Here is a 13048-nt window from a genome sequence, read left to right as displayed (position 1 = left end):
ATTTTGGGGTTTTTTCTGGGGTGATTTTGAGGGTTTTTTGGGTGATTTTTGGGTTTTTTTTTTTGGGGCGATTTTGGGGTTTTTCGGGCCGATTTTTGGGGTTTTTTTGGGGTGATTTTGGGGTGATTTTGGGGGGGTTTTTGGGCTCTCACCTGCGAAGCTGAGGTGCCTCAGGTGGGCGTTGGCTCGCGCCTCCTGCACCCGCTCCAGCACCGCCCGCCACGCACCTGGGGGGACACGGGGGGGTCACCCCAAAACCCACACAAAACCCCCCCAATTCACCCCAAAATCCTCCCTGAGCCATCCCAAAAAAAATCCCGAAATCCCCCCCAAAAAAACCAAAAAATCACCTCCAAATTATCCTAAAAAAACCCCAAAATGTCACAAAAAAACGCAGAAAATTGCCCCCAAAATCCCCCAAAATCCTCCCCAGAACCATCCCAAAAAAACCCCAGAAAATCCCAGAAATTCATCCCTAAAATCCTCCTAAAAACCCCAAAATTCGCCCCCAAAATCCCCCCCAGAACCATCCCAGAGAGAAACTCCCCAATGTCGCCCCTAAAAAAATAGAAAAACCCCCAAAATTACCATTAAAAAACCCCAAAATCTCACAAAACCCCTCCTCAATATCACCCTAAAAAAACCAAAATTGCCCCCAAAATCCACCCCAAAAACCCCCAAAATCCTCCCTAAAAAACCTCATAAAATTCCGCCCAGATTATCCTAAAAAAAACCAAAATCCCCCTAAAAATCCCCAAAATTCCCCCTAAAATCACCAGTAAAACCAGTACAAACCAGTACAAACCAGTACAAACCAGTATATCCCAGTATAAACCCGTTCCCTTTTATCCCCCAAAATCCCCATTTTTCCCCATAAAATCCCCGTTTTTCACCCTGAAATCTCCATTTTTGCGCCCAAACCTCCCGGATTTTTCCCTCCCAGTACAAACCAGTATAACCCAGTGCCCTCCCAGTACAAACCAGTATATCCCAGTATAACCCAGTTCCCTTTTATCCCCCAAAATTCCCATTTTTCCCCATAAAATCCCCATTTTTCACCCTGAAATCGCCATTTTTGCACCCAAACCTCCCGGATTTTTCCCTCCCAGTCCCTCCCAGTTCCCTCCCAGTATAACCCAGTACATCCCAGTCCCTCCCAGTTCCTCCCAGTATAACCCAGTACATCCCAGTCCCTCCCAGTTCCCTCCCAGTATAACCCAGTACATCCCAGTCCCTCCCAGTTCCTCCCAGTATAACCCAGTACATCCCAGTCCCTCCCAGTTCCTCCCAGTATAACCCAGTACATCCCAGTACATCCCAGTCCCTCCCAGTTCCCTCCCAGTCCCTCCCAGTTCCCTTTTACCCTTAAAAATCCCCATTTTTCACCCATAAAATCTCCATTTTTCACCCTAAAATCTCCGTTCTTGCGCCAAAACATCTCAAATTTTTTCCTCCCAGTCCCTCCCAGTCCCTCCCAGTCCCTCCCAGTATGTCCCAGTTACCCTCGAGGCTCGGCGCCGTCACCCTCAGCCCGTCCTCGGAGCTGATCTCGAAGCGCAGGTGGGGGAGGGGCGGGGAGGGGGCGGGGCTTGGGGGCGGCCCCGGGGAGGCTCCGCCCCCTCCGGCCGGGGGGAGGGGCTCCGGCTCCTCGTCCTCGGAGCTGCCGCCTGCGGAGGGAGATTTGCATAAATTTGCATAAATTTACATAAATTCACACCAATTCGGTCCCAATGAACCGAATGAGCGCAAATTAAACTGAAATGACCCAAATGAAGCAAAATCAGCCCTGAAATATCCCCAAAACCACCTCGAAATGAGCCCGAATCGCCCCGAAATATCCCAAATTGTCCCAAAATGAACCCAAATCGCCCCAAAATCCCCCAAATTATCCCCAAAACCACCTCAAAATGAACCCAAATCACCCCAAAACACCTCAAATTATCCCCAAATCCCCCAAAATTAACCCAAATCACCCCAAAATAACGCAAATAATTCCCAAATCCTCCCAAAATTAACCCAAATCACCCCAAAATACCTCTCGAAATCCCCCCCAAACTTCCCCCAAAACCAACCAAATCCCCTCAAATTTCCTCCAAAAACCCCCCAAATTCCACCCAAAATTCACCAAAATCCCCCCAAAAATTCCCCAAATCCCCCCCAAATTCCCCCAATTAACCCAAATTGGACCAAAATCCCCCAAATTCCCCCCAAATTTCCCCTCAAAATCCCCCCCAAAACCGACAAAACCCACCCAAAGTCCCCCGCAAAATTTCCTCAAAAAGCCCCAAAATGCTCTCAAATTCCACCCAAAATTCACCAAAATCTCCCCCAAATTCCCCCCAAAATTCCCCAAATCACCCCAAAATTCCCCAAATTAACCAAAATCCCCCAAATTCCCCCCAAATTTCCCCTCAAAATCCCCCCCAGATCCCCCCAAAACCGACAAAACCCACCCAAAATTTCCTCAAAAAGCCCCAAAATGCCCTCAAATTCCACCCAAAATTCACCAAAATCCCCCCGAAATTAACCCAAATTTGCCCAAAATTCCCCAAATCCCCTCAAAATTCCCCAAATTAACCAAAATCCCCCAAATTCCCCCCAAATTTCCCCTCCCCCACCTGCGCAGGCGGCCCAGGGCGGCTCCGCGGCGACGTCACCGGGCGGGGACCTGGGGAGAATTTGGGGGAAATTCGGGGAAATTTGGGAAATTTAGGGATTTGGGGGATTTTGGGGGAATTTCAGGAGATTTGGGAAATTTGGGGGAAATTTTGGGGGGATTTGGAGGAATTTCAGGGAATTTTGGGGGGGATTTGGGAGAGTTCGGGGGAAAATTTTGGGAATTTTGAGGGGAAATTTTGGGTGGATTTTGAGGGAAATTTTGGGTGGAATTTGGTGAATTTTGAGGGGAATTTTGGGTGGATTTTGAGGGGAATTTTGTCAAATTTTGGATGATTTGGGGGGAAATTTGTGGAATTTGGAGGAATTTTGGGAGAGTTTTGAGGGATTTTTGAGGAGAAATTGGGGGGAATTTGGGGGAATTTTGGAAGAAAATTTGGGGGATTTTGGTGAATTTTGAGGGGAATTTGGGGTGGAATTTGGGGGAATTTTGGGGGAAATTTTGGGGCATTTTGGTGAATTTTGAGGGGAATTTTGGGTGGGGTTTGGGGGATTTTGGGGAGGAGTTTGGGGGCGGTTTTGGAGAATTTTGGGGGAATCTTGGAGGGGATTTGGGGAAATTTTGGGAATTTTGAGTGGATTTGGTCAATTTTGGGGGGAATTTTGAGGGATTTTGGGATAATTTTGGGTATATTTCGGGAACATTTTTGGGTGATTTTGGTGCAATTTTTGGGCCGATTTTGGGGTGATTTAGGGACCATTTTTGGGGTGATTTGGGGACCGTTTTTGAGTTGATTTTGGGAACATTTTTGGGGTGATTTTGTGGAATATTTTGGGACCATTTTTGGGGTGATTTTGGGCGGTTTTGGGGCAGTTTGGGGTGATTTTTGGGACCATTTTTGGGGTGATTTTGGGGATGATTTTTGGGGTGATTTCGGGGTGATTTTGGGACCATTTTTGGGGTGATTTTTGGGGCTATTTTGGGGCAGTTTGGGGTGATTTTTGGGGCGATTTTTGGGGTGATTCTGGGCGGTTTTGGGGCAGTTTGGGGTGATTTTTGGGACCATTTTGGGGATGATTTTTGGGGTGATTTTGGGGCGATTTTGGGACCATTTTTGGGGTGATTTTGGGGATGATTTTTGGGGACATTTTGGGTGATTTTGGGACCATTTTTGGGGTGATTTTTGGGGCGGTTTTTGGGGCGATTCTGGGCGGTTTCGGGGCTCACCCGCAGCTGTCGCTCATCAGCTCCTCCGGCTCCTCCTTCAGCCTGGGGGGAGGGGACAGGAGAGATGTCACCAACAGGGACAGGGACAGGTGACACTGCCAGGGGACATCGTCAGTGGGGACAGGTGACACTGCCAGGTGACATCGTCAGTGGGGACAGGTGACACCATCAATGGGGACAGGTGACACTGCCAGGTGACACCATCAATGGGGACAGGTGACACTAACAGGACGGGTGACACCAACGGGGACAGGAGACACCGACAGTGACAGGAGAGATGTCACCAGAGGGGACAGGAACGGCTGAGATGTCACCGACAGGGACAGGTGACACCGACAGGGACAGGTGACACTGACAGGGACAGGTGACATCGAACTGGGACAGGAGACATCAATGGGGACAGGTGGCAGGGACAGGTGACAGGGACAGGTGACACCAAACTGTTCCCAAGTGTCCCCACCCTTCCCAAGGTCCCCAATGTCCTCAACTGTCCCCAATGTCTTCAACCTCCCCGATGTCCCAATGTCCCTTCATTGTCCCCAACGTCCCTTCAACGTCCCCGATGTCCCCAAATGCCCCCAAGTGTCTCCAATGTCCCGTCAATGTCCCCAACGTCCCCAAATGTCCCCGCGGTGTCCCCAGTGTCCTCACCCGCTGTCCCCCGTGTCCAGCTCCAGCCGCCGCCTCTTGGTCCCCGGCCCCGTCCCCTCCCCCGGGCGCTTGGGGTGTCCCCAAGGTGTCCCCAAGGCGTCCCCGAGGCCGTTGGGGGCGGTGACACCCTGACGGTGGCCCTGAGAGATGTCCCCAAGCTGCTGGTGGCCTTGGCTGATGTCCCCAAGGTGGTGGCCTTGGTCCGTGTCCCCAAGGTGGTGGCCTTGAGAGATGTCCCCAAGGTGGTGGTGGCCTTGGTCCGTGTCCCCAGGGTGGTGGTGGCCTTGGCTGATGTCCCCAGGGTGGTGGCCCTGCGCGTTCCTGACGTGGTGGTGGCCCTGGGACACGTCCCCAGGGTGGTGGCTTTGACCAATGTCCCCAAGGTGGTGGCTTTGACCAATGTCCCCAAGCTGGTGGCCATGCCTGATGTCCCCAGGGTGGTGGCCTTGGACATTTCCAAGGTGGTGGCTTTGACCGATGTCCCCAAGCTGGTGGCTCTTGGTGACATCTCCAAGGTGCTGTCCCTGCCGGATGTCCCCGAGCTGGTGGCTCTCTGTGATGTCCCCGAGGCGGTGGCTTCCACCAATGTCCCCAAGCTGGTGGCCTTGACCGACGTCCCCAGGTTGGTGTCCCTGCCTGATGTCCCCAACGTGGTGGCCTTGACCGATGTCCCCAGGTTGGTGTCCCTGCCTGATGTCCCCAACGTGGTGGCCTTGACCGATGTCCCCAAGCCGCTGTCCCTGCCAGGCTCCGTTGGTGGCATCCACGTCCCCATTGGTGGTGGCACTGTCCCCATTGGTGGTGGCACTGTCCCCGTTGGTGACATCCATGTCCCCGTTGGTGTCCCCGGTGACGCCGCGCAGCACAAACTCCACGATGTCGGGTGGCAGCCCCTCGGCGCTGGGTGGCACCGGCGGTGGTGGCCCTGTCCCCGCTGTCCCCACCGTCCCCACCGTCCCCACTGTCCCCACTGTCCCCCGGGTGCCATCGTCGGCCCCGTCCAGCTGCTGGATGCGGGGACACGGGGACACCAGAGGGGACAAAGGGGACACCAGGGGGGACACCAAAGGGGACACCACAGGGGACAGGGGGGACACCAGGGGGGACACCAGAGGGGACAGGGCCACCCCCGGGGCCACCACGGCGCGGGCGTAGCCGAAGTATCGTCCCCGCGGTGGCGCCGGTGGCCCCGTCCCCAGGGCGGGGGGGGCGTCGTCCTCGTCCTCGCTGGTGTCACCGCGAGGGGACAGCGACACGGGGGGGCGGCACCTGCGGGTGACAGCGACGGTGACAATGAGGGGGCGGCGTTGCCATTGTCCTCGCTGGTGTCACCGCGAGGGGACAATGGACGAGAGGGGGTGGCACCTGCGGGTGACAATGAGGGGGTGGCAGGTGACAATGAGCGCCAGGGGGTGACAACGACCAGGGAGGTGACAATGAGGGGTGGCAGTGACAGTGAGGGGTGGCAGGTGACAATGAGCGCCAGGGGGTGACAACGACCAGGGAGGTGACAATGAGGGGGTGGCAGTGACATTGAGGGGGTGGCAGTGACATTGAAGGGGTGGCAGGTGACAATGAGCTCCAGGGGGTGACAACGACCAGGGAGGTGACATTGAGGGGGTGGCAGTGACATTGAGGGGGTGGCAGTGACATTGAAGGGGTGGCAGGTGACAATGAGCTCCAGGGGGTGACAACGACCAGGGAGGTGACAATGAGAGGTGGCAGGGGACAATGGCCAAGGGGGGTGGCACCTGCGGGTGACAATGACAGTGACAGTGACAATGAGGGGGTGGCATTGTCATCGTCCTCGGTGGTGTCACCGCGAGGGGACAGCGACACGGGGGGGTGGCACCTGCGGGTGACAGTGACGGTGACAATGAGAGGGTGGCAGGTGACAAGAAGCTCCAGGAGGTGACAATGACCAGGGAGGTGACAATGAGGGGTGGCAGGTGACAATGGGGGGGTGGTGGCCTCGGGGTGACAGCGGTCGTGGAGGTGACAATGGCCTCAAAGGGTGACAATGGCCTTGGAGGTGACATTGTCCCTTTGGGTGACACCAAGCCCAGAGGTGACAATGACATCGGGAGAGGTGACACCGACCCCCAGGGGCAGGTGACAACGTGACAATGGCCCAGAGGGTGACAACGACATCAAGAGAGGTCACACTGTCCCCAGGGGGAGGTGACACGGTGACACGGTGACAATGTGACAGTGTGACAATGTGACACAGTGACAGGGTGACACAGTGACAATGTGACAGGGTGACAGTGTGACAGGGTGACACGGTGACAGGGTGACACAGTGACAATGTGACACAGCGACAGTGCGACATGGTGACAGGGTGACACGGTGACAGTGTGACACGGTGACAGTGTGACACGGTGACACGGTGACAGTGTGACAATGTGACATGGTGACAGGATGACAGTGTGACAGTGTGACACAGTGACAGTGTGACATGGTGACACGGTGACACGGTGACAGTGTGACAGGGTGACACGGTGACAATGTGACACAGTGACAGTGTGACACGGTGACAGGGTGACAGGGTGACAGGGTGACACGGTGACAGTGTGACACAGTGACAATGTGACACGGTGACACGGTGACAGTGTGACAATGTGACATGGTGACAGGATGACAGTGTGACAGGGTGACAGTGTGACACGGTGACACGGTGACAGGGTGACACGGTGACACGGTGACAGTGTGACACGGTGACAATGTGACACAGTGACAGTGTGACATGGTGACAGTGTGACACGGTGACACAGTGACACGGTGACAGTGTGACAGGGTGACAGGGTGACAGGGTGACACGGTGACAATGTGACACGGTGACAATGTGACACAGTGACACGGTGACAGTGTGACACGGTGACAGTGTGACAGTGTGACAGGGTGACACGGTGACAGGGTGACACTGACCTGGGCGTGGCCTCCAGCGCCGCCCTCTGTCCCCAGAGCCGCGGTGGCCCCGGGGGCGACGTCGGTGACAACGGCGGTGCCACGCCCCCGCTGGGTGACGTCACCGGGTCAGGTGACAGCGACACCGCCCCGTTTGGTGACGTCATCGCGCCGGGGGACGGCGATGGCCGCGGGAGTGGCATCGACCTGCGGGTGACAATGACACCGGGGGGTGACAATGACACCGGGGGTGACGTCATCCTGGAGGTGACAGCGAGAGTGACACCGAGGGTGACATCGCGTGACAACGACACCGAGGGTGCCAAGGACCCTGAGGCGACAGGGACACCGAGAGTGACATCGCCCTGCGGGTGCCACCACCCCTGAGGTGACGCTGCCCTGGGAGGTGGCACCGGGGTGGCCCTGTCCCCGTGAGGTGACAACGGGAGGTGACACTGTCCCATTGGGTGACACTGGTGATAGCCCTGTCCCCATTGGGTGACACTGTGAGGTGACACTGCCACACTGTGAGGTGACACTGGTGGTGGCCCTGTCCCATTGGGTGACACTGGGAGGTGACACTGGGAGGTGGCACTGTCACCCTGTGAGGTGACACCGGGGGGTGCTGGCCTGCTTGGTGGCCCTTGGTGGCGCTCACCTGGCTGGCGGCGTCCCCGTCCCTGCGGGCGCCACCGGTGCCACCTCGGGCGTCCCCTGCGCGGCGGCTTGGTGGCCCCGGCGGGTGGCCCCGGCTGGGGACAGCGCCCGGCGCGGCCACCGCGGCCTCGGGGACACCTCGGCGTCCCCCGCGCTGGGGATGTGACGCGACACGGCCGGGGCCACGCCTGGGGACAGCCAGGGGACGCCGGCGTCACCGCCGCGTCCCCCGGTGTCCCCCAATGTCCCCAATGTCCCCAATGTCCCCCTCAACGCCCTCCCAACGTCCCCAAGCGTCCCCTCAATGTCCCCGATCTCTCCAATGTCCCCTCGGTGTCACCAGCGTCCCCACCGTGTCCCCCAGTGTCCCCTTGATGTCCCCGATCCCTCCAAGTCTCCCCAATGTCCCCTCAATGTCCCAAATGTCCCAAATGTCCCCAGTGTCCCCCAATCCCAAATGTCCCCAACCCCCCAAATGTCCCTGTTGTCCCCAAACCCCCCCATTGTCCCCAATGTCCCCCCAATGTCCCCAGTCCTCCCGCTGTCCCTGATGCCCCCACTGCCCCCAAAATGTCCCCAAATGTCCCCAATCCCATTTCCCCCCAATTTCCCCCATTTTTCCCAAATGTCCCCAAATGTCCCCAAACCCCCCCAATGTCGCCAAACCCCCCCAATATCCCCAACCCCCCCATTGTCCCCAACCCCCCCACTGTCCCCATTGTCCCCAATGTCCCCACCCCCCCCAATGTCCCCCCCGCTGTCACTCACCCGGGGGGGGGAGGGGCCGTCCGGAGCTGCCCGGGGGGGGCCGGCGGGGGGGGGACACCCCCGGGGGGGGGAGGGGCCGCCCCCCGTTGGGGACATTGGGGACATTGGGGGCGTCCCCTCCCCCCCCCGCGCCGTCCCCTCCCCCCGGGCTGGAACCTGTGGGGGGGGAGAGGGGCAGAAAATGAGGGGGGGAGGGGCAGAAATGGGGGGGAGGGGCAGAAAATGAGGGGGGGGGAGGAGTAAAAAAAAAAGTGTTAATTTGGGGAGGGGTCTCAGGGTTAATCAGGGGTTAATTGGAGTTAATTAGGGCCCGAACCGGGGGGTCCCGTGGGCGATGGTCCTGTTGTGCTCAGGGGAATTTGGGGAGGGGTCTCAGGGCTAATTAGGGATAATTAGGGTTAATTTGGGGAGGGGTCTCAGGGTTACTTAGCGTTAATTAGGGGTTAATTAGCACTAATTAGTGCCCATAATGGGGGTCCCGTGGGCAATGGTCCAGTTGTGCTCAGGGGAGGAATTTGGGGAGGGGTCCCAGGGTTAATTTGGGGAGGGGTTTCACAGTTAATGACAGTAAAGTAGGGGTTAATTAGAGATTAATTAACACTAATTATCGCCCTTACCGGGGCTCCCGTGGGCGATGGTCCGGTTGTGCTCGGGGGGGATTTGGGGAGGGGTCCCGGCCCCGCCCCCCGCCGGCCCCGGGGGCTGCTCCAGGATCCGGCAGCGATACCAACAGCGGCGGCGCGCGTCACGCGTGCTCCAGTACAGACGCCAGCACCTGGAAACCAGTATGGACCAGTATGGACCAGTACGGACCAGTATGGACCAGTACAAACCAGTACGGACCAATACAAACCAGTATGGACCAGTATAACCCGATATACACCCATAGAAACTGATATAACCCAGTATAAACCAGTATAGCCCAGTGACTCACTGGTATCCCACTGGGAACAGGCACCCCTCCCAGTACAAACCAGTCCAAACCAGTCCAAACCAGTCCCTCCCAGTACAAACCAGTATAGCCCGGTCACTCACTGGTATCCCACGGGGAAGAGCCGCCCCTCGCGCTCCGACAGCTCTGAGAGCGCCCCCAGGCGGTCAATGCGGATGGAGCCTGGAACGGACACCGAAACCACCCAAAATCACCCCAAAATCACCCCAAAAATCACCCAAAATCACCCCAAAAATCACCCCAAATCACCCCAAAAAACACCCAAAATCACCCCAAAAATCACCCCAAAATCGTCCCAAAATCAGCCAAAAATCACGCCCAAAATCACCCCAAAAATCACCCCAAAATCGCCCCAAAAATCACCCCAAAAATCACCCCAAAATCTCCCCAAAGATCACCCAAAAATCACCCCAAAAATCACCCCAAAATCTCCCCAAAGATCACCCCAAAATCTCCAAAGATCACCCCAAAAATCACCCCAAATCACCCCAAAAATCACCCCAAAATCACCCCAAATCACTCCAAAAATCACCCTAAAAATCACCCAAAATATCCTCAAAAATCACCCCAAAAATCACCCCAAAATCGCCCCAAAATCAGCCATAAATCACGCCCAAATTCACCCCAAAAATCACCCAAAATCACCCCAAAAATCACCCAAAATCCCCCCAAAAAACCCCAAAATTTCAACTCCCCCCCCTAAAACCACCCCAAAAAATCCCCAAAAATCCCAAACCCCAGAAAAATCCCACAAAACACCCCAAAATCCCCCCCCAAAAAACCCCAAACCCCCCCAAAATTCCCCAAATTCGGGGTCCCCCCCCCCCTTTCTCACCGATCATGACGTTGACGGCCTCGGGCTCGAGCCCCCCCCAGGAATTTCCTCTTGAGGCTGATCCCCCCAAAATCCACCAGGACGCGGCGCAGCACCGCGAAACCGCCGTCACGCACCAGCTCCTGAAATAAAAATAAAATAAAATTTAACCCCAAAAATATCAAAATCCTGTAAAAACGACAGAAACTCCCATCAGGCAGCAGCTCCTGCAAAAAAACCCCAAAAATCTAAACCCAAAAAACCCCCCAAAATTCAGCCCCGAAATCCAGCAGGACGCGGCGCAGCACCGCGAAACCGCCGTCACGCACCGGCTCCTGAAATAAAAATAAAATAAAATTTAACCCCAAAAATATCGAAATCCTGTAAAAACGACACAAACCCCCGTCACGCAGCAGCTCCTGCAAAAAAAACCCCCAAAATTTAAACCCAAAAAAACCCCCAAAATTCAGCCCCGAAATCCAGCAGGACGCGGTGCAGCACCGCAAAAGCCCCGTCACGCACCGGCTCCTGGGCCAAAAATATAAAGATTTAACCCAAAAATATCAAAATTCTATAAAACACCCCCCCCCCCCAAATCCCCTCGGGGCGCCCCCAGACTCACATCCCTGCCCGTGGCGCTGGCAGAACACTCTCATGTCCCTGAGCAAGGGACACCCCAACACCCCCTGTAAGCCCCCAAAACCCCCCAAAGCCCAGCCAGGATCTCCCAAATCCCACCCAGGACCCCCCAAATCCCACCCAGGACCCCCCAAACCCCCTGAGGACACCCCCAGACTCACGTCCCCGGCCAGCAGGCGGCCGTGGCGCTGGCAGAACACTCTCTTGTCCCTGAGGAAGGGACACCCCAACACGCCCTGTAACCCCCAAAACCCCCCAAATCCCACCCAGGACCCCCCAAATCCCCTCAGGACCCCCCAAACCCCCTGAGGACACCCCCAGACTCACGTCCCCGGCCAGCAGGCGGCCGTGGCGCTGGCAGAACACTCTCTTGTCCCTGAGGAAGGCGGCCTGGCAGCGCCGGGCGCACATGAAGTGATAGTTGGCGGCGCACGCGGCCAAGCAGCAGCCGACGGTGGCACCGGGGCGGCCGCAGTGCTCGCAGCGCTGGGGCGGGGAGGAGAGCACGGTGAGACCCCCCAAAGGTGCTGGGAGAACCCCCAAAAGGGGATGGGAGAACCCAAAATCTCCTCATGGATCCCCCAAAATTGGTCTCTGTGGGGGAGTCTATGGGTAGACCTGGTGTCTCCTGTTCCCAATACAAGTCTATGGGTAGACCTGGTGTCTCCCACCCCAATACAAGTCTATGGGTAGACCTGGTGTCTCCTGTTCCCAATACAAGTCTATGGGTAGACCTGGTGTCTCCCACCCCAATACAAGTCTATGGGTAGACCTGGTGTCTCATGTCCCAATACAAGTCTATGGGTAGACCTGGTGTCCGCACTCCCAATACAAGTCTATGGGTAGACCTGGTGTCTGCACTCCCAATACAAGTCTATGGGTAGACCTGGTGTCTCATGTCCCAATACAAGTCTATGGGTAGACCTGGTGTCCGCACTCCCAATACAAGTCTATGGGTAGACCTGGTGTCTGCACTCTCAATACAAGTCTATGGGTAGACCTGGTGTCCGCACTCCCAATACAAGTCTATGGGTAGACCTGGTGTCCGCACTCCCAATACAAGTCTATGGGTAGACCTGGTGTCTCATGTCCCAATACAAGTCTATGGGTAGACCTGGTGTCTGCACTCCCAATACAAGTCTATGGGTAGACCTGGTGTCTGCACTCCCAATACAAGTCTATGGGTAGACCTGGTGTCTCTCACCCCAATACAAGTCTATGGGTAGACCTGGTGTCTGCACTCCCAATACAAGTCTATGGGTAGACCTGGTGTCTCCCACCCCAATACAAGTCTATGGGTAGACCTGGTGTCTGCACTCCCAATACAAGTCTATGGGTAGACCTGGTGTCTCCCATCCCCATAGCACTCTATGGGTAGACCTGGTGTCCCTTCAGGATCCCCCAAAGTCTTCCTCTGGGATCCCCAATTTTCCCCCCAAATCCCCCCTGGGACCCCTCCCACCACCCCAAATTCTCCCCAAGACCCCACAAATCCCACTGGGACCCCTCCCAAGGACCCCAAATTTCCCCCAGGACTCCCAAATCCCCCCTGAGACCCCTCCCCACCATCTGGCGGCCCCTGGCCAGTGGTGTGCACGTTCTGGAGAGTCCTGAACCCCCCCAAATCCCCCCCAAAATTAATCCCAAAATCCCCCCAAAACCCCAAAACCACCCCCAAAAACCCCAGAATTTCCCAAAAAACACCAAAATTTCCCAAATTCTCCCCCAAAGCCCCGCACCATCTGCCGTCCCTGGGCCACGGCGGCGTGCACGTTCTGGAGAGTCCTGAACCCCCAAAATCCCCCGAGAAACCCCA

The 13048-nt window shown here is 56.3% G+C and overlaps 1 protein-coding gene across 1 annotated transcript in view; it reads right to left on the bottom strand.

The window, feature by feature from the left end:
- Nucleotides 1–13048, bottom strand: part of KMT2B (lysine methyltransferase 2B) — a 47170-nt gene that overhangs the window by 6242 nt on the left and 27880 nt on the right. Inside the window, 14 exon segments of the mRNA XM_059491427.1 lie at nt 153–227; nt 1503–1667; nt 2619–2668; nt 3845–3886; nt 4496–5764; nt 6276–6347; nt 7424–7609; nt 8061–8247; nt 8828–8983; nt 9445–9602; nt 9863–9941; nt 10615–10651; nt 10653–10736; nt 11560–11718. Of these exon segments, the coding sequence (XP_059347410.1) occupies nt 153–227; nt 1503–1667; nt 2619–2668; nt 3845–3886; nt 4496–5764; nt 6276–6347; nt 7424–7609; nt 8061–8247; nt 8828–8983; nt 9445–9602; nt 9863–9941; nt 10615–10651; nt 10653–10736; nt 11560–11718 (2719 nt within the window).

The sequence above is a fragment of the Ammospiza nelsoni genome, chromosome 34, assembly GCF_027579445.1.
Source record: "Ammospiza nelsoni isolate bAmmNel1 chromosome 34, bAmmNel1.pri, whole genome shotgun sequence".
In the NCBI taxonomy this organism is placed as follows: domain Eukaryota; kingdom Metazoa; phylum Chordata; class Aves; order Passeriformes; family Passerellidae; genus Ammospiza; species Ammospiza nelsoni.
This window is presented reverse-complemented; position numbering and strand designations above follow the sequence as displayed.